The following is a 27,869-nucleotide window of genomic DNA, read 5'->3' as shown; positions in this document are numbered from 1 at the left end:
TTCAAACTCAAAGAATGATTAATATTTGAATGCCAACTTATGAATTTACAAGTTTCTATAAAACTACCAAGTAAACCAAATGCTTGTGACCATTGTCTCGTTTTTCAGCTACCTACTATGTGAAAAATCAAAGGAAGATTGGTAAATACAGAACAAAGCTGGATTGTCCTATAGGTTAAGTTGAGCTAACTTAAATTTCTGCTTTGAACAGATAGGGTATGTATAAATGCACGGAGTATATACAGGCTCTGAGCACAGAAACAAATCTCACATCTGACGACCAGAGGTCAGTCTCCTCACCATCTTGGTTTTGGTGGGTTTTAGTTGCTTTACTGCAACCTGTTTTATCAGCAAAGTCTTTATGGCATGTATCTTGTGCTGACCTCCTGTCCTATCCTGTGACTTAGAATGCCTAACCTCCTGGGAATGCAGTCCAGTAGGTCTCAGTCTCATTTTACCCAGCCCCTGTTCAAGATGAAGTTGCTCTGGTTCAAACAGCTCTGACAATAACAATTAGAACCCTATGTGAAGTAGATTTTTCCTGATGAAACTTGTTTAGAGAAGTTCCATTGTAAACAAAGCCACATAGCATCACACTTTTACCCAAGTTTTTACTATACTGTAGCCTTTTGTGTACGTTTTGAGAACATCCAAGAGATAAACCTGACCACAGAAGAGGGGAGATTGTATCCAAGAATAATATGGATTTAGATTTGCTGGTCAGAATGGAGCCCAGGCATTCAGTTTGAGTATGGTTGATGGTAGGTTTTTGAGATGGTAAGTAACAAGGCAGTTTTGAGGAGTTCACCCTCTCTACTCTTCTGGAACCTCATCAGGACATTGAGGGAGGAAAAAAGGTAAAATCTTTGGCTGCTTTTCTAGTTTCTTCCTCTACTTTGCAATGATAAGTTTCTAAGATGTTTTCCTCTGCTCTATTTTCCCTATCCCTGTAGCTTTGGTTCCCACTGACATTGCATTTCCTGTTGCTAAAGCCTGTTATTCCTGGCTTCATTTGGTTGTTGGCCTGAGAGAAGGTACAAGGGTAGCCCAGCTGGAGTATGACCTGGGTTCTGGACTTTTCTTCAATTCCTTAGATTGAGTGTGTGGCTTCCTGCTGGTAACTACTATGGAGAACAACGCTAGCTTTGATTTATTTGAAAGTGATGTATTTGATTTAAAACTTTGTCGTATAACTTAAGCTTGTCCCATTCTAGTGTGTGTGTTATTTCATTCTGCAGGAAAAAATAGATGCAAAGGTTTGTTATTGTAGCCCCACCTCCTTAAATTTGTTTATACAGTCTTCTGAAGCACACCAAGTTCTCTTCTTGGTACTGATGCTGTCACTATTAACCACTTATTATTGCCTAACAGTCCCTTATGCCCAAGATGCTAGTATTTTGATAAATATAAGAGGCCACCTTATATACTAGTAAAAATTGAATAACAATACAGACTGGAATGCAATGAAGCGCCCAAATTTATGTGGCTCAGGGCTAAGGGTCACCAGCCTTTCCACGTAATGAAGCCGGTGTGGCAGAGAAAAGCAATGACTGTTTATCCTAGCAGAGCCCCTTGTCCCTCCCTCCCACACACGTACACACCTTTATCTCAGAGACTCTGGGTTCTTTTCCCCAAACTTCTTTGACCCTTATGCCAACTACGTGCGTCTGAAAGCCCAAGAAGGGAAAATGGGGGAGGGGGCGTGTCGCCTGCTTCCACGGGTTTATGCCCCTGGAAGGCTGGGGGAGGCGCTGGATGAGCTTTCCCAGTCCGGCTGCTGCCGACCTAGGTCCCAGTCCTGCCCTTTGCTCTCCTGCTTTTCACTGAGTCCCGAGGCTCTGGAGGGTGGGCGTGAGGGTAGCCCTAGCTGAGGCTCGTAGGTCCTCCCGGGCTGTTCAGAAGGCCCCAAGCGGTAGCCACGTTCTGATACTGGCTAGAAGCCAGGGGAGGGAGCTTGGGGTAAGGGGAGGGCCCTGAGGGAGGGGTCAGACGCTTTAGGAAAGAGTTAATGCGAAGAGGGGGAGGGGATAGGACGAAGAAACCGAAGGGAAAGCTCAGGTAAGAAAAGAACGGAGGAGAAAAGCCTTGCGGGGAGAAGGGAACCCGCAGGATCAGGGGTCAGAGTTAGGGGGCTTCCCCCCTGCTGCACCCTCATCTCAGGGCCGCCAACTTCCAGCTGCAGCGGCGACTTTCAGTTTCATTTCCACGGACCCTCCTGCCTGGGCCGCAGCCGCCGCCGCGATGCCCAGTAAGTTCAGCTGCCGGCAGCTCCGGGAGGCGGGCCAGTGTTTCGAGAGTTTCCTGGTCGTTCGGGGACTGGACATGGAGACAGATCGCGAGCGGCTGCGGACCATTTATAACCGCGACTTCAAGATCAGGTACGGGCCGGCCCACTCCCGGCCCCGAATCGCGGGCCCAGCTTGCTGCCACGACCCCTGCGCGGGGGCCACATTTCCCGCCCCGGGGCGCAGAGGGACTCAGCTCCCCCAGCGGCTCAGGCCAGTCCTGGGGCGGCGCAGACCTCCCCTCCCGCGCCTCGCCCACGCCCCACCAGCGCCGCCCGGAGCCCGCCCGTTCTGCCCGAGCTGGGCCCCTGCGCCAAGTCCCCGCGCAGAGCCTCCCGCGCTGCCCGCGCCCCAGGCGGCCGGAACCCGGGGCTGGGAGCTGGGTCCCGCGTCCACGCGCCGCTCGCGGGGGCTGAGGGACAGCGCTCGCGGTGGGGGAGGGGAGCCTCCAGAGGGGTCCCAGGCATCGCGGGAGCGCGGGGAAGAGGCTGCCTGTTGGGGGCTGCGAGCCCGGGCGCGGGCTTTACGGGGACCTCTACCACCTTGTTGAGGCGCTGCTGCCTCCGGGGTCCGCTATCTGGGAGACCTGAAGAGGCCCAGGGTAGAAGGGAGAAGCTCAGGAAGCTCTGGAAAGAAGAAAAGGGCACAAACTACGTAGGTACCAAACCTCCATTAGCACCTGTGGCTTCTCCATGGAGAGCCAGGGGCAGGGCCAGCCTTCTGGAGGCTCCCTTTCACCCTGTGGCTGAAGGCTGTTTGGTCTCCTTTTCCTGTTACCACCCAAGTGAAAATCAAAGAGTCTTCTGTCAGACCACAGAATTGTGCTTCAAAAACACGTTTATCAACAGGCTGCTGCCTTGCATGGAAAACCAAGAAACAGTTTAACAAGGGTAAACGTAAAGGCTTGTACAAATAAACATAAGGTAGTGGGAATCTGGGCTTAATAACAGACCTCCCGAAAAAGACCTTGGGTTTTAACAGACCAGTGGGCCAGTATGGGTGAGATATTTCTGCTAAAACAGCTGAAGTCTAAGATTGAGCTAATAAAAGTGTGATTTGGGGTCGGGGGGAGAGGGTAGAGACTCTCTATATTGGTCAAATCGTGTCTGGAATATCATTTTCACTAATGGATATCACATTTTGAGAGGGATATTAACAGGCTTGAACAACATCTGAGAAGGGGCAAAGATGATGAGGCCCTATTTTATGTCACCATGCTGGACACTATGGGGACTCTTAAGATGAAAAACACAGTCCCCGAGGAGCATCAGAAGCTATGATGTGCATGCAATATACATGTACACAATATACGATAGTACATGGTAAATGGAGGATTATACTAGGGATGATAAGAAAAATGCTGGAGGAAAGAGCGAGCATTTGCGTCACATGGTATCAGCCCTTCAGGTATGTGAATTCACCTACATCCGCAGAGTACAACATGGCTGTGAAACAAGTCACCTACTTCTTTTGGCTCTGTTAAGGAAAAAGTAATTGGTTAAAGCAGTAAGGAAGACTTGACTCAAGGCTATGGTAATAGGGCTATTGCAATAGGGAAGAGAGTTGGAGCTCAATTCCGAATACAGCAAAGACAGCTGGGGATTTATGACCAGTGAACAGAGTAAGGGGATCAATATATAGAAAATTACTAAGAGGAGCCATAAAGACTGGGAGGCTCACCTGACCTAACAAGACTCTTGTGAAAGGCAGACCAAGGACTTGTACATCCAAGGCGGGAATGAGGAACTTTATCAGATATCAAGCATGGTCATGCATCAAGGATGAGGAGTCTCACTAAAATGACTTCAGATTCTTGCTAAAACTGAACTAGATGGGCCTAAGACTGAAGGGTTTGGGGAGGCAAGGTCAAGGGCTAGTCAAAAAGAGGGCTCAGGGGAGCCTAACAAAAGTTGGATCAAGGAGAGTCTTTGTCAGCTCTAAACCAAAGGTACATAGTTTGTTTTAGTACCGGGGAAAAACTAGTTGTGTTGGATTACATACAGAAAGCCAGATATATTGTATATTATGGGTGAATGTAGGCGTTTTCAAAAGTAATTTTTACTGTATGCACTTGTGTTTATGCAGATAAGATACCAGTCCTCTGTAATCATTAGGGGATGTGATGGAGAAGGTGGCATTGACCTTGGCCTTGAAAGAGATAAAATTTTAGTACATGGAGGGAGGAGGAAAGGCCTTCTATGTGGGTTCATATTCTATCCTGAGACCCAGTGAAAGAAACAGAAATATTTGCCTCAAAAATAGAAAAATCAGACAGAACAAGGTAACTATCCTTGACTATTTTGGACTGTTAAGATGGAGAGGATTGCACTGCTGTATCCCTCCAGAAGGCAGAAGTGGGTTTCATCAACTGTCCCCACTCTGTACCCTCACCATGTTGGGGAAATATATGTTCAGATTAAATAACTTGCCTACACATCCTTTAAAAAGCCAGGCTGGAATGCTGTGAAGTCAACCTTCATTTCCTAGTAGGAATTACTTGCTTTTTCTTTGGGCTCTCATGGCTCATTCTTTACACCTTGGGTATAGCCTCGTATTATGGCCACGTTACACTCTGCTTTATGGCACGTGGCCATCTCCTCCTGGTACCAAATCAGTGTAATATACTAAAGCCAGTGTAATATGCTAGCCACGCAAATGCTAGCTCCTCTACCTCTAGTTAGGTTTACATATATCTTCAGTCCCCAGCATAGAGCTTTGCATGTAGTAGATGCTTAATAAATGCTTGCAGAATCTAATTGAACTAGCAACTAGAGTTAACTAACAAGAGAATGGGCCATAGAGCAGGGGGTATAGCAAATCACACTCTTTAGGAATTCTAGGAGATTCCTATACTGGAAGGGGATAGGTCTCTCCAGCTAGGTTATTTTATGATGTTATAAAGTGCTCTGCTCTGAACTCTTGCCTTTTCCCACCTACCTTTATTCATTTAGCAAGTATATTTAATGAGGCTCTACTATGTGCCTGTGCCTTGGTCCTTACCTCCAAAGAACATAATCTAGTAGAGAGCAGCAGATATGTGTAGACAAACAAATGCAATACAGTAGTATAGGTGCTAGTAATGGTGTTCAGATAGCCCTGCCATTTAGTGGTTGCATTTAACTTCAAACAACTCTCTAAATCTTCCATTTCGCCAACTGTAAGAGTATGGAAAATAATACATTTTTCTTGGGGTTGTGAGAGACCAAAATGAGCTGTCCTAGGCAAAGCATTTGCATGGCTAGCATATTACACTGGCTTTGTACATGGTACCCCTCATTAGTGCAATGATGATTAGGAGTCCATTGTATGGGGTAAGGACTGATGTCACGAAAGGTTTCTGAGAGAAGATGATTCTTGCTTTGGACAGGAGACTCATTCTTCTACTGGCTGAGTGCTTCCTATGAAGCTGAGTGTACTGGCTGAGTGCTTCCTATGAATGGCAAAGCAAAAGTGAGTTGCTAGAAAAACACAAAAGGAACCCAACTGACTAAGGAAGGAGGCAGCAGTTAGATAATTATTTAATTGTGGTTGTGATGAGTGCTCGTACGGAAAAGTCCAGGATGCATTGAGAGTATATAATTTGGAGATCTGACCTAGTCTAGCAACCTAGACTAGATCAAGAAACCTAGGCAGAGGTTTCTTGGGGAAAGTGATATTTGAGCAGAATCTTGAAGGATTAATGAGACTTAGAAGATGTAAAGGACAAGGGGAGAGTGTACAGACAGAAGGAACAGCACCTTCAAAGGCTTGGGATGACCTCAGAAGAACGGGAGGCCAGCAGGGCCCTGGGTAGGCATTGTGAGGTGTTTTGTTTTGTCTTTAATCTTAACGGAAATAGGAAAACACAGAAAATTTCAAAGTAAGAGGCTGACATAATCAGATTTAGAAAGATCATTGTGGCTTCTGGCATGGAGTGTGGCTTGGTGGTTGGGCCTCTACCCACCGTTAAAAACACATTTTACTTTGGGACCTGGTATACACAACCTTCACAAAACAATGCCTGCCCTTGAAACAATACATAGTTTCACTCCCTGCTCTCTGATATTTTTTGTTCTATTTTATTTCAGTTTTATAAAAATCCTGGCTTTGAACCGCTCATGAGAATTGGAATCCACAGTCTGTAGATTATGAAACTAGATGTCTCTTTAAGATCACTTCCAAATCTGATCATATGTTTTGAAATACAGTTCCTCTAGCTTTTGGCCTTTCCTGAACTGGGTCTAAAAAGATTAGCCATTGTTCACCTAACAAACAGAAGGGACGGCCTAAGGCAGGGCAGTGCAGGCTAAGGATGTCCACAGCGCAGAAGTCTGCAGAGGGGCACAGTGATACAAGCAGTTGGGAATGGCTGAAATAAGGATGGATTGACAAGACACCAAGTGTGGGTGATGATGTGTACCTCAATTTCTTTTTCTCTAAAATGGGATGATAATAATTACTACCTTAAAGGGTTGTTTTGAGGATTGAATGAGATAATGCATTCAGGAAATGTTTTCTGTTGATGTTACTGTATTTGCATTATCGTTGTTACTGTGGAGGATCTTGAGGGTGCCATGTAAAAGACTTAATTTTGTGGACTATGGAGTTGTAAATTGGGGGAACAAGATCAGATTTGTGTTTGATGACAATTCTGCAGATATAGGCGGTGGCCTAGGGTAGCGGTATGAAGCCAGAGGTAGGGAGAACAGTTAATTGGGTCCTAGGAAATTGAGCAAAGGGTATATAATCAGGCAGCTCACAAAAGAAATACAAATGACTAATAGAAGAAGGACAGATCCTTGACTATATTGGTGATCAGAGAAATGCACAGGTAAAAAAGATAATATTTTTCGTAATCAAATTGTCAAAAATTTAAAACATTGAACGTTTCTGATGTTAGAGCCTTGGGAAAGGGGCATTTTCAAACTCTTGTTAGTGAAAACATAAATTTATACAACCTGTTTAAAGGACAATTTGGCAGAACTTATCAAAGTTGTAAAGGTTCATTCTCTTTGACCCAGGAGTTCTACTTTAAGGAATTTATCCCATTAGACTTGCCTACAAGTACAAGGGTTTGTGTGCAAGGATAATTATTGTAACATTTGGAGTAGCCAGAAATTTCAGGGAGCTTGTCTATCACTAGAGAAAAAAACACACCATGATGCATTCATACGTGCTATCTTTTGTAGCCATTCCAAAGGGCATGGTGGCTCTGTAAAGCATTGTTACGGGAGAACATCCATGGTGATGAAAACGCCTGCTGCAGAATAGTATATGTAGCATATATGATCTCATTATTGTGTTTTATATGCATAGAAAAAAGTCAGGAAAAACATACATCAAATAGCAGGTTTAATTAATTGTTCCTAATTAAGCAAGTAGTTGGGAGCAAGGGAATTAAGGGCTTTAATGTTTTATGTTAGATACTTGTTTAAATGTTTTAAAAATACTTTTGGTGACCACCTTTTCATTTATCTCTTTTTTTTTTTTTTTTTTTTTAATCTCTCTCTGTCCCTTAGGCTGGAGTGCAGTGTAATGATCTCAGCTCACTGCAACCTCCGCCTCCTGGGTTCAAGCAATTCTCCTGCCTCAGCCTCCCAAGTAGCTGGGATTACAGGCATGAACCACCATGTCTGGCTAATTTTTGTATTTTTGGTAGAGATGGGGTTTCACCATATTGGTCAGGCTTGTCTTAAATTCCTAACCTCAGGTGATCCATCTACCTTGGCCTCCCAAAGTGCTGGGCTTACAGGCGTGAGCTACTGCACGTGGCTCATTTATCACTTTATGCGGGCATGCTTATATCACACCTACATAAGTTTACACACGTGGGATCATTATCACATATCATTTTTATTGTGGACCCCTCCCCTTATGGGCATCCCACCTCTGTTTCCACATTCTGCCCTATACTCAGGTAACTCTTGATATCAATCAGGGTATTTTTTTAGTCATTGTTTTATTTAAAAAGAATCATGTTTGGCCGGGCTCAGTGGGTCAAACCTGTAATCCCAGCACTTTGGGAGGCCAAGGCGGGTGGATCACCAGAGGTCAGGAGTTTGAAACCAGCCTGGCCAACATGGAGAAACCCCGTCTCTACTAAAAATACAAAAAATTAGCTGGGCATGGTTGCAGGCGCCTGTAATCCCAGCTACTCGGAAGGCTGAGGCAGGAGAATTGCTTGAACCCCGGAGGCAGAGGTTGCAGTGAGCCAAGATGGCGCCATTGCACTCTAGCCTGGGTGACAGACCAAGATTCTTTCAAAAGAATCATGTTATTCACATCATCCATGTCCTACTCTCTCAACTACATGATGGGAATCACTCCTAGGCATCTGGCATGGACCTCTAATGCATTGTTGGGACTTTTTCCCCAATATTTTGCTATAATAAATTTTAAACATAAAGAAAAGTTGAAATGATTGTACAGTGAACATCCACATACCCTTACCTAGAATTCTTTTAACATTTTGCACATATCTGCCCATAGATCCATCCCTCTGTTTATTTAGCAAGTCATCTTAATTTTCCTGATGCATTTCAGAATGTTACAGACATCAGTGCACTTTGCTCCAACAAATTACTATTATTAATTATTCAGCGTGATTATTATCAGCTAGAGTTCAAAATTTATGTTATGTTTACCTAGAAATGAAAAAAAAATTGTTTATGGGTTTGTTTGTTTGTTTGTTTGTTTAGACAGAGTTTTGCTCTTATTGCCCAGGCTGGAGCACAATGGCGCAATCTTGGCTCACTGCAACCTCTGCCTCCCAGGTTCAAGCAGTTCTGCCTCAGCCTCCCAAGTAGCTGGGACTACAGGCATGCACCACCATGCCCAGCTAATTTTTTTTGTATTTAGTAGAGACGGGGTTTCACCATGTTGGTCAGGCTTGTCTCGAACTGCTGACCTCGGGTGATCTACCTGCCTTGGCCTCCCAAAGTGCTGGGATTACAGGCGTGAGCCACCGCGCCCGGCCATGGGTTTTTTTTGTTGTTGTTGCTGCTGTTGTTGTTGTTGTTGTTTGGGTTTTGGTTTTTTGTTTTTTTAAGTCAAGCTCTTGTTCTGTTGTCAAGACTGGAATACAGTGGCATGATCACAGCTCACTGCAGCCTCAACCTCCCAGACTCAGGCTATCCTCCCACCTCAGCCTCCTGAGTAGTTGGGACCATAGGCGTGTGCCACTATGCCCAGCTAATTTTTCATTTTTTGTGGAGATGGGGTCTCTCTATATTGTGCAGGGTGGTCTCAAACTTTTGGGATTACAGGTATGAGCCACTGTGCCCGGCCTTTAAGCAAAATTTGCAAATAGCAAAATGTTCAAATTGTAAGTGTACTGTTCTGTGAGGTTTAACAAATGCATATATCTGTGTGCAAGCCCCTGTTGAGGTACAGAACATCACATTACTCCAGAAAGGTCCCTCCTGCCCTTTCCTAGTCAGTCCTCACTCTTACTCACCCAGAAGCAACCACTGCTCTGATTTTTTTCGTGGTAGTACCTGTTCTAGAACTTCATTTAATGGAATCATATAGTATGTACTGTTGTATAAGGCAGCTTTCACTTAGCTTAATGTTTTTGAGATTCATCCACAATGTATCAGTAGTTTCTTTTTTAGCACTTAGTGGTATTCCATTGTATGAATCCAAATCACAGTTTGTATATTTATTCCCCTGTTTATGGACAGTGTTTTTAGTTTGGGGATCTTCTGAATGAAGCTGCTAGGAACAACTTTTTTTTTTTTTTTTTTTTTTTTGAGACAGAGTCTTGCTCTGTTGCCCAGGCTAGAGTGCAATGGCACAATCTTGGCTTACTGCAGCCTGCGCCTCCCAGGTTCAAGTGATTCTCCCGCCTCAGCCTCCTGAGTAGCTGGGATTACAGGTGCCTGCCACAACACTTGGCTAATTTTTTTGTATTTTTAATAGAGACGGGGTTTCACTGTGTTTGCCAGGCTGGTCTCGAACTCCTGACCTCAAGTGATCTGCCTGCCTTGGCTTCCCAAAGTGCTGGGATTACAGGTGTGAGCCTCCGTGCCCAGCCAGGAACATCTTATACAAGTCATTTTGTGGGCTTACATTTTAATTTCTCTTGGGGAATGTATCTAGGAGTGGAATTTTTGGGTCATAGGATAGGCATATGTTTAGTTTCACAAAGAACTCTTAGACCTTTTCTTAAAGTGCTTAAACCATTTTACAGACCAGCAAACGAATGCATGAGAGTTTTGGTTGTTCTATTTTTTATTTTTTTGAGACAGAATCTAATTTTGTCACCCAGGATGGAGTGCAGTGGCACAATCGTGGCAGACTGCAGCCTCATGCCCAGCTAATTTCTTAAATTTTTTTGTAGAAACAGGGTCTTGCTATGTTGCCCAGGGTGGTCTTGAACTTCTCAGTTTAAGTGATCCTCCTACCTCAGCCTCCCAAAGTGCTAGGATTACAGGCATGACCCCATGTGCCTGGCCTGGTTGTTTGGTATCCTTACCAGTATTTGGTATTGTCAGCCTTTTAAATGTTAGCCATTTGAGTGGGTGTGATACATTTTTTCAATGACTGCATAATATCCCATGGTATGAGTGCTTACGATTTGTTCACCTATCACTCTGTTGATGGGCATTTGTTTAATTTTCAATTCTTGACCACTGTGAGTGATTCTGCAGTAAGTATCCTTGCACATATGTCTTTATACATTGGTACTTTCTTCCCATGGGACACATTTCAGGAACAGGGTTACTGGGTTTTGTGGGGTTTTATCTTTTAAATTTAAATTTTTTTTATTTTATTTTTTGAGTCAGGGTCTTGCTCTGTTGCCCAGGCTGGAGTGGAGTTCTGCAAAAATAACTCTGCATAACCTCAAAGGCCTGGGCTCAAGCAGTCCTCCCACCTCAGCCTCCTGAGTAGCTGGGGCTACAGGGGCGTGCCACTACACCTGGCTAATTTTTTTAAAAATTTTTTCTAGAGACAGGGACCTGCTGTGTTTCTCAGGCTGATCTTAAACTCCTGGGCTCAAGTGATCCTCCCACCTCAGCCTCCTAAAGTGCTAGGATTAGAGGCATGAGCCACCATGCCCAGTCCCTGGGATTTTTTTTCTTTTTTTTTTTTAAGATAGAGTTTCATTCTTGTTGCCCAGGCTGGAGTGCAATGGCGCGATCTTGGCTCACTGCAACCTCCGCCTCCTGAATTCAAGCAATTCTCCTGCCTCAGCCTCCCGAGTAGCTGGGATTACAGGCACCCGCCACCACGCCCAGCTAATTTTTTCTATTTTTAGTAGACATGGGGTTTCTCCATGTTGGTCAGGCTGGTCTCAAACTCCTGACCTCAGGTGATCCACCTGCCTCAGCCTCCCAAAGTGCTGGGATTATAGGCGTGAGCCACCGCGCCTGGACAGTCTCTGGGTTTTAAAGTACACCTGTATTTTAAATATTTGTAGATGTTGCCAGATTGTTTTCCCAAAAGATGGCAATACTTGACTCTTCTGCTAGTAATTTATGAGTTCACTTTTCCACATACCCATTGTAGCCATCATTTTTGTCATATTTCCACATACCCATCATTTTTGTCAGTCTAATGGGAATAAAATGATATCTCATTTATACTTTAATTTGCTTTTCTCTACATTTGGAGCAGTCTTTCATACTCTTTTGGCCATCTGTATCAGTTCTTTTAATTGAATATTCAATTTTTCTGTTGAATTGTTCATCTTGTCAATTTTTAAGAAAATTTATGTATTATAAAAATTAGCCCTTTGCCTGTCATCTGCATAAGTATTTATCTGTTAAATTTGTTTATATTACCTTTTGCCAGACAAAATATTTTTTAGTAGTCAAAAATGTTTGTTTTCTTTTTTAGAGACAGGGTTACCCAAGCTCTGTTAACCAAGCTGTAGTGCAGTGGCGTGATCACAGCTCACTGCAGCCTTGATCTCCTGGGCTCAAGTGATCCTTCTGCCTCAGCCTTCCGAGTAGCTGGGACTACAGGCGAGCACCACCACGCCTGGGTTTGCTTTTTTTTTTTTCACTGTATTGCCCAGGCTGGTCTCAAACTCCTGGGTTCAAATGGTCCTCCCACCTCAGCTTCCCAAAGTGTTGGGATTACAAGCATGAGCCACCACACTTGACTTTGTTTTATTTTATAGCTGCAGGTTTGCAGTCTTGGTTAGAAAGTTTTTCTCAGAAATATAGGGGATTACAGCCGGGCACAGTAGTTCACACCTGTAATCCCAGCACTTTGGGAGGCCGAGGCGGGCAGATCATGAGGTCAAGAGATTGAGAACATCCTGGCTAATGTGGTGAAACCCCGTCTCTACTAAAAATACAAAAATTACCTGGGAGTGGTGGCATGCACCTGTAGTCCCAGCTACTCGGGAGGCTGAGGCAGGAGACTCGCTTGAACCCGGGAGGCAGAGGTTGCAGTGAGCCGAGATCGCACCGCTGCGCTCCAGCCAGGCAACAGAGCGAGACTCCATCTCAAAAAAAATAAATAAATAAATATAGGGGATTACATGTATAATACAAGGATTGGGGCTTTTTTTTGACAAAAATATAATAAGTTTGTGATTTTTTAAAAATAATTTTTGAATGACTGTCACCTAGACCAATGTTATGTGAATTTGGGTAGTAGTAAGAGACATAGAGAATAATTTGAGAAATATTTAGGGACAGCTTCCGCAGTAGAATTTGAAAAATTTGCAGAGATGAGTTCTGTCTGCCCTTGTGCCATGCAGGTTTCCAAAAATAGAAGGTTTCAGGTTAAAATTTTGATTTTGTCTTTTCTTGAAAGTCAGATCTGGCCATCTGGGGCCTGCATTCCCTACTGGCCCAGTTCGGAGATGAGCAGTTACCCCCTTCAGACAGGGCATGCACTTCCTAGTTTGTTCAGTCCCCACAAAGCCCTCTTTCTGCCCAGCATTGATCTGGGAGCCTGGAGCCACTTTTCTTGGAGGCTGCACTGTTGTTTTCTTAGCGTTGTGAGGGATATGCATGCAGTATTCTTACACTAGTGACTCAAAAATGGGACTGAACAGGTGTCCGAGAGGGCTGCAAGGATTAAGATACCTGTGGAGGGTAGCTGCTGTAGGCATTAGTTTGTGCCTCACTCCGTGGGACTTTGATGGACTCTAAGAGGCCCTTGTGAAAGTTACTGATGATCTCCTGATTTCAGTCCCTGTATTACTGGACCCTTCAGCAGCTTTTGATCCTGATACCTGATTTTGAGACTTTGCTGATTCTCCTTTCTCCCTTGAGGGTTTCTTGTTTTTCCTTCTTCCCCGGGTTGTCCTAGTAGCTGCTCTCGACTACTCACACTCCCTGGGGAGATTCCTACGCTTCCTTGATTATAACCACTACCTGAGGACTCCCTAATACTAGACTGACTTTGGCCTGAGTTCTCAGCTTCTGACTCGTGGAGCTGGTTGCCTCTGGACCACAGGAATCTCAAACGCAGCATATCCAAATCCAAGTGTCATGGTCAGTCCCTCCAATCCCTCCTCCTCTTGTCTTACATCCTATCTCAGAGATAGTCCTAGAAGCCAGGCCATTGATTTGGGGATCCTAGACTCCCCCCTCTTCCCAGCCTTCATTCCCCCTTCTGTCAGTCACCAAATTCTGCTAATTTTACATTCTAAGTATTAGCAAATCTTGCCGCTCTCCTTCTATCTCTACCCACTGCCTTGCTCAGGCCTTTGTTATCTTTTAACTGGACAGTTGCAAGGGCCTTCTTCTAACTGGTCTCCCTGCCTACAGTCTTGCCTCCAGCAAATCCATCCTCCAATCCTGATGCCAGAGTGATCTGAAATGCAAATATGATCTTGCCACTCCCCTGCTTAAAACCCACCAACCGCAGTGGTTCTGTAACCACAGTGTAGCCTCTGACGTGGGCTGAAAGTAAGTTGTTACTACTCCTACTACTACTGCTACTATTAGTACTACTATTTCTACTAATATAAATACTAATAATAGTAGCTAACATTTACTGAGCATTTTCTATTATGCTTTCGAATGATTTATTACCTTTTTAAAACAAATCATAGCCAATTCAATGTTTTCCAAATTGTACCGGTCTCATTTGCTTGGGGTGAAGGAGAGGGGCAGAGTTACAGGCAGGGGGCACCTGAAAAATATTCATAACCATAAATGATCTTATCATATACCCTAGTGAGTGACCATGACGATTTAGCCTTAAGAGTTAAATAGGGATTACCGTAGTTCTCATAAACAAAGATTTGCTTTTAAGGGAGGGTGTCAGTCATCTAGATCTTGAATATGTCCCTGAAGTATGTGGCACGTGGGAATGTCCTCAGGCTCCTGGGTATCAGTAGAGCGGGAAAAAGGACTGCAGACATTCAGGGTCAAGTCCAGGCTTGGCCTGGTGTGCAAAACTGTCTATGATCTGGTCCCTGCCCACCTCTGCTCCTCCTGCCACTCCCTTCCTTATGCATTTCACTCTAGCACAATGAAACTGTATGTGATACTAATCATGGCTCACCCTTACTGAGGTCTCCTATGTGCCAAGCACTGGGCTAAGTGGTTCTCTGCCGTGTCAAAATCTCGTGTAAACCTCACAGCAACCCTACGAGGTAAGTCTCGCTTTCCTCCAATTTTATAGAGGAGGAAAGCGAGGCTCTGAGAGGTGAGGTCACCTGAGCTGACCTGGCTAGAGCTGTCAAGTGGGCAGCCCCCCTCCGCCCCTCTCAGCACATGTTCTTGCGTACCCCTCACATCTGCTCACACTTCACGCTCCCTCTTGTGCCCAGGTAATGCCCACTCATCCTCAGGACTCAGTTCTTATGCTGCCTCCTGGGAAAGCCTTCATGGATACCTCCTCTGCCCCCAGACTGGGCTCGGTGTCCCTCTGTGGCACCGAGCCCCTCTGTGGCCGATGAGCTGCCCTCCAAGCACCACGCTGGAATGTATGTGTTCAGTCTGTGTGCGCCTCGAGGCAGGCACTGAGTTTCTTGCATCTTTGAATCCCCAGCATCCAGCACAGTGTCTGGCACATAACGGGCCTCTGTAAGTGTTTGTTGAATTGACTGAACTGAACTCCAGGCACTGAGCCTTGAGGTTATTGTCCTTCTGACCAGTTTTCCCTGTCTTCACCTTCTCTAGGCACAAAGCCAGGCTATTTGATCTCTGGAGAAGGATCCTTTCCCTTCCTGCTTGGGGTCCACCTGCACCCTATGACTTCGGGTGGAAACTGCTGTCTGATCAGCCACCTTGCCCACACACTTGGACATCTGTACTGTCTCTGATCCCTTCTCTCCTCACCAACAGGCTGGACCCCACTTCCACCCCTCTGAATCAAATCATTCCGCTTCCCCTTAGCCTCAGCTCTTTCTTCTGGGTTGTTTGTATTTTCTTCTCTGTCCCAAACAGTTTCCCCCACAAAAAGAACTTTATGCCTTTCTCTGTCTTCCCTTAGTCCTTCCAGTCAGCAGCCTGTGATTGGGCTTTTCCCCTCAGAAACGAACAATCCAGAACCCACTGTTTAAAACAACTGTATTTTGCCTTGGGAAGTCCCATTTGCCTTCCCTGAAAACATTAAACATTCCTCCGATCCCCAGCCTGAGTCTCTCTGTCTCTGGGCCCCATCCTGCTCCACAGCAGGGCTGGTGCGTCCAGCACAGAGTGACCCTCCAGTGCCCTTCCCCACCCGCCGCCCTGCCTCCCGCAAGCCCTGCCTTCCCTCATTTCCCAGTCTCCTCTGCTTCTGGCAGCTTTGGGACCCCCGCCCCTGGCTTCTCCTCCATGCTGTATGGAATGAAGATTGCAAATCTGGCCTACGTCACCAAGACTCGGGTCAGGTTCTTCAGACTCGACCGCTGGGCCGACGTGCGGTTCCCAGAAAAGAGGAGAATGAAGCTGGGGTCAGATATCAGCAAACACCACAAGTCACTGCTAGCCAAGATCTTTTATGACAGGTGTGTGTATGTTGTGTGTTGTGTGTACAGGGAGGCCCGCAGGGTGTGAAGGAAGGGGGCTGTCTGTGTGAGGAAAGAGTGAGTTACACAAGTGGGAGTAAGTCCCCCTCCTTTAGAGAATGGGGGAAGGGCAGGGGACTGGTCTGCTGGGAGGGGGTGAGTTTCCCAAGCACAGCTGGCACTTTGCCTGCCTCCCAAGCCTAAAGCTTTTCCCAGGGTAACTCCCAGTGAGACCGCTCCCACCCAGCCCCACCTTGACTCCCGTTCTGCCCAGGGCTGAGTATCTTCACGGGAAACATGGAGTGGATGTGGAAGTCCAGGGGCCCCATGAAGCCCGAGATGGGCAGCTCCTTATCCGCCTGGATTTGAACCGCAAAGAGGTGCTGACCCTGAGGCTTCGGAATGGCGGAACCCAGTCTGTTACCCTCACTCACCTCTTCCCACTTTGCCGGACACCCCAGTTTGCTTTCTACAATGAAGACCAGGAGTTGCCCTGTCCACTGGGCCCTGGTGAGTGGGTTTCCAAAGGAAAGAGCTGGTGGACAGGGGCTTGCCCCAGGCAGTGCTGGTGCTTTGGGAAGCACACTGTCACTGTCCAGTGGACTCTTGCCTTGGGATGGGGCTTCCTGGGAGAGTGTCCAGGATAAGGATATGGGTGGGAGGGTCCCTGCCCTACCCCTATTCACTCATCCATCCTCCTCCAGGTGAATGCTATGAACTCCATGTCCATTGTAAGACCAGCTTTGTGGGCTACTTCCCAGCCACCGTGCTCTGGGAGCTGCTGGGACCTGGGGAGTCGGGTTCGGAAGGAGCCGGCACATTCTACATTGCCCGCTTCTTGGCTGCCGTCGCCCACAGCCCCCTGGCTGCACAGCTGAAGCCCATGACTCCCTTCAAGCGGACCCGGATCACTGGAAACCCTGTGGTGACCAATCGGATAGAGGAAGGAGAGAGACCTGACCGGTAACTCCTCGCTCCAACTCAGCCTTTGCTGGGCTCGTATCTCAACCACATAGGCTAGGGCTTTGGGAGGAGCACAGAACTGGGAGCCAGAGCCCCTTTTCCTGCAGGCTCTTCACTCTTCTGGGTCTGAGAGAATTTTTCTGTCAAGGAAGAAAGTTGCAGATGAACTGCAGATCTGAGGACAGAGTGAAAAAAATTTTAGGCATTGTCCCTGTGTGATGGATTATCAGGCAGATCATTGTAGACATCTCTGGGTTTTTTGTTTTGTTTTTTGTTTTTGTTTTGAGATGGAGTCTTGCTCTGTCGCCCAGACTGGAGTGCAGTGGTGTAATCTCAGCTCACTGCAACCTCCGCCTCCTGGGCTCAAGCAATTCTTTCCTGCCTCAGCCTCCTAAGTAACTGGGATTACAGGGATGCACCACCACACCCGGCTAATTTTTGTATTTTTAGTAGAGATGGGGTTTCACCATGTTGGCCAGGCTGGTCTCGAACTCCTGACCTCAAGTGATCCACCCGTCTCGGCCTCCCAAAGTGCTGGGATTAAAGGCGTGAGCCACTGTGCCCAGCCAACATCTCTGTTTTTTTGAACAGCTTTATTGAGATAATTCACATACCATATGATTCACCCATTTAAATTACAGTTCAGTAATTTTTTTAGTATATTCACAAATATGTGAGACCATCACTACCATTGGTTTTAGAACATTTCATTACCCCAAAAAGCTATCACCCTTTTATCCTCCACCACTTCATTCAGCCCTAAGAAACTGCTCATCTACTTCCTGTCTCCGTAGATTTCTCTGTGCTGGACACTTCATGTGGATGGAAGCAAAGGATATGTGTAGACATCTCTTTTTGTTTTTTCTAGATGTTCACAAAATACTGAGTTATAAAAGCAAACTAGTTGGGCGCAGTGGCTCATACCTGTAATCCCAGTATTTTGGGAGGCTGAGGCGGGCCGATCACTTGAGGTCAAGAGTTCGAGATCAGCCTGGCCAACATGGTGAAACCCCATTTCTATTAAAAATACAAAAAAATAGCCGGGTGTGGTGGCACATACCTATAGTCCCAGCTACTCTGCTCAGGGGGCTGAGGCAGGAGAATCGCTTGAACCCGGGAAGTGGAGGTTGCAGTGAGCCGAGATCGCGCCATTGCACTCCAGCCTGGGCAACAGAGTGAGACTCCATCTCGAAAAAGAAAAAAAAAGCAAACGATGTAATAGGACCTTCACAGACCATTGTGCTCTTTTTGTTGACTATATAACAGAAATTTACAGGGAAGAAACTCTGGAAGTTAACATTGGTTATTCCTGGATGGTAAGAATGATATTTATTTATTACCTATTACCTGATTTTTTTCTCTAATGAACATGTATTACTTATATAATAAAGGTTTCCAAGTATGGCGCTTTCCAAAAATGAGAATAGTCCAACCTTGGAGCGAGGCTGCCGACTTCCTTTCAGCAGTAGGACTGCAGGAGGGCTTTGTGCATCCACCTGAGAGGGGCGTTCTCAGGGTCTTGGAGGGTGAGGGGTTTTCAGTGTTTTCTTCCCTCAATTCTGCAGCGCAAAGGGCTATGACCTGGAGTTAAGTATGGCGCTGGGGACATACTACCCACCTCCCCGCCTCAGGCAGCTGCTCCCCATGCTTCTTCAGGGAACAAGTATCTTCACTGCCCCTAAGGAGATCGCTGAGATCAAGTAAGTACTACCCCTCTGCACTCCACACTCTCCCCTGTCTTTTCCCTACTGGCTTCTTTGCATTGCCATGGCACGTCTGTCCTCAGCCTCTTGGGCTGTATTCATTCATTCCCTTGCTGAGCACGCACCATAAACCAAGCACCATTCAAGGTGAACCAGTCAAATGAAGGCCTGGCTCATTTAATTGGGGACAATGAGCATTTTTGTTACAATTTCATGGAGTGATGAGTGCTATGAAGAACTAAACAGGTCAGGTGCAAGTGGCTCATGCCTGTAATCTCAGCACTTTGGGAGGCTGAGCTGCAGGTGGATTATTTAAGCCCAAGAGTTCAAGACCAGCCTGGGGCAACATAGGGAGAGCCTGTCTCTAAAAAAAAAAAAAAAAATTTTAATTAGCCAAGTGTGGTGGCACATGTCTGTAGTCCCAGCTACTTGTGAGGCTGAGGTGGGAGAATTCCTTGAGCCCAGGAGGTCGAGAACACAGTGAGTGAGCCAGGATCATGCCACTGCACTCCAGCATGAGTGACAGCAAGATCTTGTCTCTAAAAAAGATAAAAAGAACTACACTGAAACTAAAGCAGGGTTAGGGGATGGGTTGGTGCTGCTTGGCAGAGGGCCAGTTAGTCCTGGCCTGTTTGAGGTGGTGATGTTTGACCAGAGAAGGACATTTGAATGAGGTGAGGGTGGGAGTCATGAGAGGAGGATCAGGGGAGAATGTTCTGGCCATAAGAGCCACCATGCAAATGCAAGTCAGGTGAGGTGGGGGCAGGGGCATCCAAGGAAGCAAGAGCCAAGGCTTCCTTCTTCAGGGCCTCTGACTCTGTATCCACTTCTGTATCCCTCTAGTCTTCTCTGCTTTTTGATGCTTAGTTCCAGAGCTTCGGGTGGGAAAAGTGGATACTCCTGGGCATAGGGGTTGTCTGGCCCATCCCGTTCCTGCCCCCACTCACCCCTCCCAACCATCATTTCCAGGGCCCAGCTGGAGACAACCCTGAAGTGGAGGAACTATGAGGTGAAGCTGCGGCTGCTGCTGCACCTGGAAGAGTTGCAGATGGAGCATGATATCCGGCACTATGACCTGGAGTCAGTGCCCATGACCTGGGACCCCGTGGACCAGAACCCCAGGCTGCTCACGCTGGAGGTCAGGGCTCAGATTGAGTGTGAGGAGGGTGGGCTCACATCAGCCAAGCTAGAGGCTGTGGGCAGAACTATTCCTGACAGCAGGGCAGAACAAGAGAAAGGCTGAAGTGGTTCCCAGGGCTCCGCAAGCAGCAGGGTGGGCACCCTGTGCCTGAAGACAGAGCAGGGGAATGGGGAAGATCTGGGTTCTAGTCCAGGCTTTGCTACCACCTTGGGTAAGTCCCTGGCTTTCTCTGAGCTTTAGTTCCCTTATCTGAAAAGCACAGAGCTGGACTGGATAATTCTTAAAGCAGCTCTTTCTGGCTCTTGGATTTTGAATGTCTGCATATAAGCCCATATTACACACGAGACTGGATTTCTACATACAAGTGCAGGTGAGAATTAGAGGGTGAGTTTGGTCAAGGAAAGATTACTGCAGGAAGTGAGTTTTGAACAAGTTTTTGTTTGTTTTTGTTTTTGTTTTTTTTGAGACAGGGTCTCACCATGGTGCTCAGGCTGGAGTACAATGGCATGATCTTGGCTCACTTAATCCCTGCTCCCGGGCTCAAGTGATCCTCTCACCTCAGCCTTCCGACCGAGTAGCTGGGACCACAGGCATGCCCCACTATGCCCGGCTAATTTTTGTATTTTTTGTAGAGATGGGGTTTTGCCACATTGGCCAGGCTGGTCTCACAACACCCGGACTCAAGTGATCCGCCTGCCGTAGCCTCCCAGAATGCTGGGATTACAGGTGTGAGCCACCATGCCTGGTCCAGTTTTTTGTTTGTTTGTTTGTTTTTTAAATTTTTTTTTTAGCAACCCGATTAACTGATGAACAGGATTTTTTACAGGCAGAGCAGGAACTGAGCTGGCCAAGAGGGCAGCTGCACTGGAGGCTCTGGGTTCCTGGGCTCGGCATCTCTGTGCAGCTTCGGAAGATTTGTCTTCTTCCTCTTCCCCTGGCTCCTGCTGGTATGAAAGGAAAGAGGGATGCAGGGATAGCATAGCTCCCTGAGTCTTAGGTTAGAAGGCCAGTCTCAGTCCTTGTTCCTTAAAGGTCTGGAGAAACTGGGGGCTGGGCCCTCCAGCGTCCATCCCTGGGACAGAAGCTTGCTTGTGTTCACACCCCATAGGTTCCTGGGGTGACCGAGAGCCGCCCCTCAGTGCTGCGGGGCGACCACCTGTTTGCCCTTTTGTCCTCGGAGACACACCAGGAGGACCCCGTCACATATAAGGGCTTTGTGCACAAGGTGGAATTGGACCGTGTCAAGCTAAGCTTTTCCATGAGGTGGGTGCTGGGGGAACCCGGAGCTGCTGGAAGGGTCTGCAGACTTCTGACCCCAGGGGAGGAGGAATGTTTCTCCCTGAGATAAATGAGGCCCCAGGGGCAGAACAGGAGACTTTTCCTCAGCGGTACCCTGAGATGCTACGGCAGCTTCCTCTTCTAGAGAGCTTCCGTCAAGGTCTTGGAAAGAGGGGTTGAGACTGCGGTTGGTGGAGAAGGTTCTGGCCCATTATTGCCTACTCCCCTGCCCCAACAAACTCTTCCCCCCTCTCTCTGCCCAAAGCCTCCTGAGCCGCTTTGTGGATGGGCTGACCTTCAAGGTGAACTTTACCTTCAACCGCCAGCCCCTGCGAGTCCAGCACCGTGCCCTGGAGCTGACGGGGCGCTGGCTGCTGTGGCCCATGCTCTTTCCTGTGGCACCTCGGGACATCCCGCTGCTGCCCTCAGATGTGAAACTCAAGTGAGACTGTGGGCAGGGAGCCTCTGGAACCACTCGGAGTGTGGGCACAGGGGATGGAGTCAGGGAGGCCTCTGGGTCACCAGATGACTTCAAGTTCACATTCCTGGTCCCTCTGCCAGGCTGTATGACCGGAGTCTGGAGTCAAACCCAGAGCAGCTGCAGGCCATGAGGCACATTGTCATGGGCACCACCCGTCCAGCCCCCTACATCATCTTTGGGCCTCCAGGCACCGGCAAGACCGTCACGTTAGTGGAGGCCATTAAGCAGGTGGGGTCTGAGCACAAACCTGGGGCCTGCACTCTGACTCCCCCAGCATCAAGCACTTGTCCTCAGATTCTAGTTCCTTCCCACTCCCGAAATGCTCCTGCGTCTGAGCAGCCATCAGAAAGAGAGGTAGGGGCCAGGTGCAGTGGCTCATGCCTGTAATCTCAGCACTTGGGGAGGCCTAGCCTAAGGAGTTTGAGAGCAGCCTGAACAATATTGCAAGACCCTGTCTCTATGAAAAAATATAAAAAATAGCTGGGCATTTGAGGCTGCAGTGCACCGTGATCATGCCACTGTACTCCATCCTGGGTGACAGAGTGAGACTCTGTCTCAAAAAACAGGGTGGGGATTGGGGAAGTAGGGAGTTAGGGTAAATGTGGCTGTGGAACACTGTTGTACGGGTAGGGCATGGCATGACCCTTGGAGTCACCATTCACATTTCAGTCATCGTAGACTTGCGCTGCCCCAGACTGAGTACGGCCGCGTCTCAGGAACCTGCCTCCCACACTGTGCTTATCTGCATCTCAGGTGGTGAAGCACTTGCCCAAAGCCCACATCCTAGCCTGCGCTCCATCCAACTCAGGGGCTGACCTCCTCTGTCAAAGGCTCCGGGTCCACCTTCCCAGCTCCATCTACCGCCTCCTGGCCCCCAGCAGGGACATCCGCATGGTACCTGAGGACATCAAGGTACTAGGGAAGTGCAGAGGGCCAAAGAATGGCAAATGCCGGGGAGACTCTCAGGGCAGACACTCAGGCAAGGAAGCTAGGAGACCTGGATTCTGATACTTGCTATGTGACCAGGCAGGACCCCTCTCTGGGCCTCAGTTTGTAAGTGAGGGGGGTGGATAAAACGTTTGGGGGACTGGGCGCAGTGGCTTACACTTGTAATCCCAGCACTTTGGGGGGTGAGGCACGTGGATTACCTGAGGTCAGGAGATTGAGACTATCCTGGCTAACATGGTGACACCCTGTCTCTACTAAAAATACAAAAAATTAGTAGGGTGTGGTGGCAGACACCTGTAGTCCCAGCTACTCGGGAGGCTGAGGCAGGAGAATGGTATGAACCCAGGAGGGGGAGCTTGCAGTGAGTCGAGATCGCACCACTGCACTCCAACCTGGGCGACAGAGCAAGACTCCGTCTCAAAAATAAAAATTATGATAATAATAATAAAAACAATTATTTGGGGGGCCTACAACCAGAATCATGGTGGGAATGAGTGGAGCCAAGCTGATTCCTCTGGTCCCTTCACAATCCACAGCCCTGCTGCAACTGGGACGCAAAGAAGGGGGAGTATGTATTTCCCGCCAAGAAGAAGCTGCAGGAATACCGGGTCTTAATTACCACCCTCATCACTGCTGGCAGGTGGGGAGTGTGTGTGGGTGTGTCTCTGAATCGTAAGTGTAATCAAAGGGGTAACGGGCTGGGGAAATGGGGAAGAATGGTTTCTGGGGCTGGGTGCGGGGGTGGTGAGGAGCCAGCCTGGGAGAGCATTCAGGTTTGGTAGTTGGGTGCCTGGATATGACCCCTGCCTGGCCTGACACCTCCCAGGTTGGTCTCGGCCCAGTTTCCCATTGATCACTTCACACACATCTTCATCGATGAGGCTGGCCACTGCATGGAGCCTGAGAGTCTGGTAGCTATAGCAGGTGAGGGACTCAGGTGGGGCTGCAGGTATACACCCTGTGTGGGTCAGAGAGGTTGCACCACTTACCTTTCTCCCCACACCTCTTCTGCTTCCCAGGGCTGATGGAAGTAAAGGAAACAGGCGATCCAGGAGGGCAGCTGGTGCTGGCAGGAGACCCTCGGCAGCTGGGGCCTGTGCTGCGTTCCCCACTGACCCAGAAGCATGGGCTGGGATACTCACTGCTGGAGCGGCTGCTCACCTACAACTCCCTGTACAAGAAGGGCCCTGAAGGCTATGACCCCCAGTTCATAACCAAGCTGCTCCGCAACTACAGGTATTCCCACGCCCTTGCCTCCCCTGCCATATCCTGTGCCTTCACATCCTGTGTGCAGCCCCTGCTGGAGAGTCTGGCTTGCAGTCCTGTTGCTCAGAGGTTGTGTGATACAGAAAGACTAAACCGGAAGGTAGGAGGTTTTTCTAGCCCCAGCACTGCTGCTTGTTGTCTGTGTGACTTAGCCAGTGGTTTCACACGACAGCAGTCAGCTTATCTGCATCTTAGCGGGTGGGCAGTGGTTCCTAGAGGCTCGGGTGTGTCTGGTACCAATCCCAGATGAAGTTTTCAGGCAATCCAAGGAGAAATAAGAAAAACAGGGAGGAAGCCAGGCACAGTGACTCATGGCTGTAATCCCAGCACTTTGGGAGGCCAAGGTAGGTCAGGCTCCCACCCCTGATCACTTGAGGTCAGGAGTTTGAGACCAGCCTGGCCAACATGGTAAAACCCCATGTCTACTAAAAATACAAAAATTAGCCAGGCATAGTGACGGGCACCTGTAATTCCAGCTACTTGGGAGGCTGAGGCAGGATAATCGCTTGTACCTGGGAGGCCGAGGTTGCAGTGAGCTGAGATCTCGTTACTGCACTCTAGCCTGGGTGACAGAGCGAGACTCTATCTCAAAAAAGAAAGAAAGAAAGAAAAATAGGGAAGATACAGTTTTTTCATAAACCTATTGTTATTCAAATTAAAGAGCTGTATACTTTTAGTGAATGAGTTAAGCTATCTAAAATGCTTAGATGAGTTTTATGCTATCACTAAGAGCTCAATAAATGTTAGCTATTGTGTCATCACTACTTATATTTTTGGATTTAACACACTGTCTCATCAAATAACATGATAGTCAAGGATAATTTGGTTTCGTACTGTCCTTGGTAAATTTGAAACCTGAAAATGGGCCCCTAATTTTTTAGTTTTATATGTCATGGGTCTGTGGAGTCCCTGGACTAGATGCTCTCTGGACCAGAAAGCAGGACTCTGGTTCTGCTTTCTGTGGTTTACAGTGCCTGGCAGCAGATACTATGGATGAGTGTCCTGCTATCCAGGGAGCCAGGGGGCAGCAGGCTAATGTGTGGGGGCCCAGAGTGGGTAGAGCGGAGCCCCTGTGGGGCAGAGGGAATCTGACCCTCGGTCTTGCTCTTCCTCCTCCGGCCTCCCAGGTCTCATCCCACCATCCTGGACATTCCTAACCAGCTCTATTATGAAGGGGAGCTGCAGGCCTGTGCTGATGTCGTGGATCGAGAACGCTTCTGCCGCTGGGCAGGCCTGCCTCGACAGGTGAGGCTAAGCAGGGCAGGGGCACAGGCTCCCACCCCTGTACCCTGACTTCCCTCCCACTGAAGGTGCAGCCCCTCCCTTTGTCACCTTGGCCTGGGATCTCTTACTCTCTGGAAGGGTTTGGGAAGGGAGGAAATTGAGGGAGGGTGGTCTGGCTGAGGGTTTCCCTTGACCCCATGTCCAGGGCTTTCCCATCATCTTTCACGGCGTAATGGGCAAAGATGAGCGTGAGGGCAACAGCCCATCCTTCTTCAACCCTGAAGAGGCTGCCACAGTGACTTCTTACCTGAAGCTGCTCCTGGCCCCCTCCTCCAAGAAGGGCAAAGCCCGCCTGAGCCCCCGAAGCGTGGGCGTCATCTCCCCGTACCGGAAACAGGTCAGGTCCTCAGTTACCAGCAAGGGTGGGGCCCCTCCCCCAGATGGTACCTCCTTAATATCCAGACCACTAGGCAGAGGCTTCAGGAGGTTAGGCCTCTGCTGGCTCTGTATCTCAGAAGAGCACCGAGGTCAGCTGTCCCCTCCCTTTGTTCCCCAGCTCTCTGGCCTCCTGCCAGGCTCCCTCGTGCATGAGGTTAATGGCAGGAGAGAAAGGCACCTGTCCCCCTCCTTCCAGGTGGAGAAAATCCGTTACTGCATCACCAAACTTGACAGGGAGCTTCGAGGACTGGATGACATCAAGGACTTGAAGGTGACACGCTGTTCCACACTCACTCCCTCCCCTCCGTGTGCTCCCACTTGCCCACTTCCAAAGACTTTCTCAAGCTTCCACTCCAGTCCAGCCCACATCCCCGTCCCACCCCTGCTGCCTTGAATAGAGCTGGAGCTCTCCCCAAGCCTCTCACTCCTGGAGATTCCAACTTAATGGTCTGGGATGGGATCAGGAAGCCTGGATGTTTAACAAGCACCTCCTGTCATTCTTAGACTCAGGCAGGTTTGAGGCCTCTGCCCTACGGATAAAGTCCAAATTCCGTGGCCTGTCATGTGATGCTCCCACCCCCACCCCCAGTAGCCTCTGTAAGGTTGTGGTCTCAACACTGGCTGCAGATAACAATCACCTGGAGAGCTTTTAATACCCCCGTGCCAGGGCCCCGCCCACCAGCTCATACAGCTATGGGGCAGAGCCAGGGCACTGGTAGTTTTTATAGCTTCTCAGGTGATTCCAATGTGCAGCCAGGGTTGAAAACACTGCTCTAAGACTTACAGGCCTCTCTCTCGGAAATTCTGATGGGGGGGTCTGGGTTAGGGCCCAGGGTTGTATATTCTTAACAGATACTTGGTGATTATTTTCCGGAAAGTGTGAAAGTCACTGCTCTGAGTTCCAGTGTGCTTTGCAATGCTGTTTTCTTTCCTTAGAACACTTTGCAGGCCCCACCCCTCAACAGGATTCACCCTTCAGGTTTCAGCTTCCATTGCCTACCTCCTGTCCCCTTTCCCTGGGCCGTGTCGCAGCACTCACTTGTTCACTCCACTGGTCTACAATTGCCCAGTGACCTCTCTGTACCCTCCTTGGATGGCAGGCTTGCTGGGGTAGGGCACCCCTTTGACACGCCTGGCTGGTCTCAGGCCCTGCCTCTTTCCCCGATAGGTGGGTTCAGTGGAAGAATTCCAAGGCCAAGAACGAAGCGTCATCCTCATCTCCACTGTGCGAAGCAGCCAGAGTTTTGTGCAGCTGGATCTGGACTTTAATCTGGGTTTCCTTAAGAACCCCAAGGTTTGAGGGCTGGTCGGGGTGGCAGGAATTCTTCCATCTTGGGGCCCTTCCCTCCCATGACCACACTTCTTCCTTCCAGAGGTTCAATGTAGCTGTGACCCGGGCCAAGGCCCTGCTCATCGTCGTGGGGAACCCCCTTCTCCTGGGCCATGATCCCGACTGGAAAGTGTGAGCATTCCCACCCCATTCTCCCTCTTGGTGGCCACAGCCCCTGCCTAAGGCAGGTGGATCTTTTTTAAGCGCTTGCTTATCGCTCAGTTAATCCTCAGATGTGTCCATTTTCACAGCACCCCTATTATATTTACAAGTTAAATGACATCCAGAGGTTGAGCAAGTACAGCTCAGATGTGACAGGACCGTGGCTTAGCCTCCAGTCTCTGCTGGCACTCCTCTGTACCCCACAGATTCCTGGAGTTCTGTAAAGAAAACGGAGGGTATACCGGGTGTCCCTTCCCTGCCAAACTGGACCTGCAACAGGGACAGAATTTACTGCAAGGTCTGAGCAAGCTCAGCCCCTCTACCTCAGGTATGGCTGGGCCAGGGTGGGCCAGGTTGGGGACAGTGCCAGAGGAAGTGGTAAGGAAGACAAAGTGTACTTTATTTCTTTCCAGGGTCCCATGGTCATGACTGCCTCCCCCAGGAGCAGGAGGGTGAAGGGGGCCTGTCTCTGCAAGTGGAGCCAGAGTGGAGGAATGAGCTCTGAAGACACAGCACCCAGCCTTCTCGCACCAGCCAAGCCTTAACTGCCTGCCTGACCCTGAACCAGAACCCAGCTGAGCTGCCCCTTCAAGGGACAGGAAGGCTGGGGGAGGGAGTTTACAACCCAAGCCATTCCACCCCCTCCCCTGCTGGGGAGAATGACACATCAAGCTGCTAACAATTGGGGGAAGGGGGAGGAAGAAAACTCTGAAAACAAAATCTTGTTCTATGCAAAAGCCTTGATAATGTCTCCTCTGCCTGGCC

The 27,869-nt window shown here is 48.4% G+C and overlaps 1 protein-coding gene across 10 annotated transcripts; it reads left to right on the top strand.

Moving 5' to 3' along the window:
• Window positions 1-1,633: 1,633 nt before the first annotated feature.
• Window positions 1,634-27,859, top strand: MOV10 (Mov10 RNA helicase). 10 transcript variants are annotated; one of them, XM_077972160.1, is made up of 22 exons: window positions 1,634-2,058; window positions 2,177-2,378; window positions 13,997-14,137; window positions 15,359-16,170; window positions 16,445-16,680; window positions 16,875-17,133; window positions 18,699-18,833; window positions 19,806-19,974; window positions 21,086-21,240; window positions 21,521-21,697; window positions 21,817-21,964; window positions 22,490-22,648; window positions 23,221-23,324; window positions 23,511-23,608; window positions 23,704-23,920; window positions 25,078-25,195; window positions 25,380-25,571; window positions 25,809-25,883; window positions 26,781-26,906; window positions 26,986-27,074; window positions 27,311-27,432; window positions 27,518-27,841. In XM_077972160.1, the coding sequence occupies exons 4-22, from the start codon at window positions 15,998-16,000 to the stop codon at window positions 27,607-27,609; spliced, it is 2,844 nt and encodes a 947-aa protein (XP_077828286.1). In that variant the 5' UTR covers window positions 1,634-2,058; window positions 2,177-2,378; window positions 13,997-14,137; window positions 15,359-15,997; the 3' UTR covers window positions 27,610-27,841.
• Window positions 27,860-27,869: the final 10 nt, after the last annotated feature.

Source organism: Macaca mulatta, chromosome 1, assembly GCF_049350105.2.
Source record: "Macaca mulatta isolate MMU2019108-1 chromosome 1, T2T-MMU8v2.0, whole genome shotgun sequence".
NCBI lineage: Eukaryota > Metazoa > Chordata > Mammalia > Primates > Cercopithecidae > Macaca > Macaca mulatta.
Note: the sequence above shows the minus strand (reverse complement) of the source record. Positions and strands in the feature narration are given on the sequence as shown.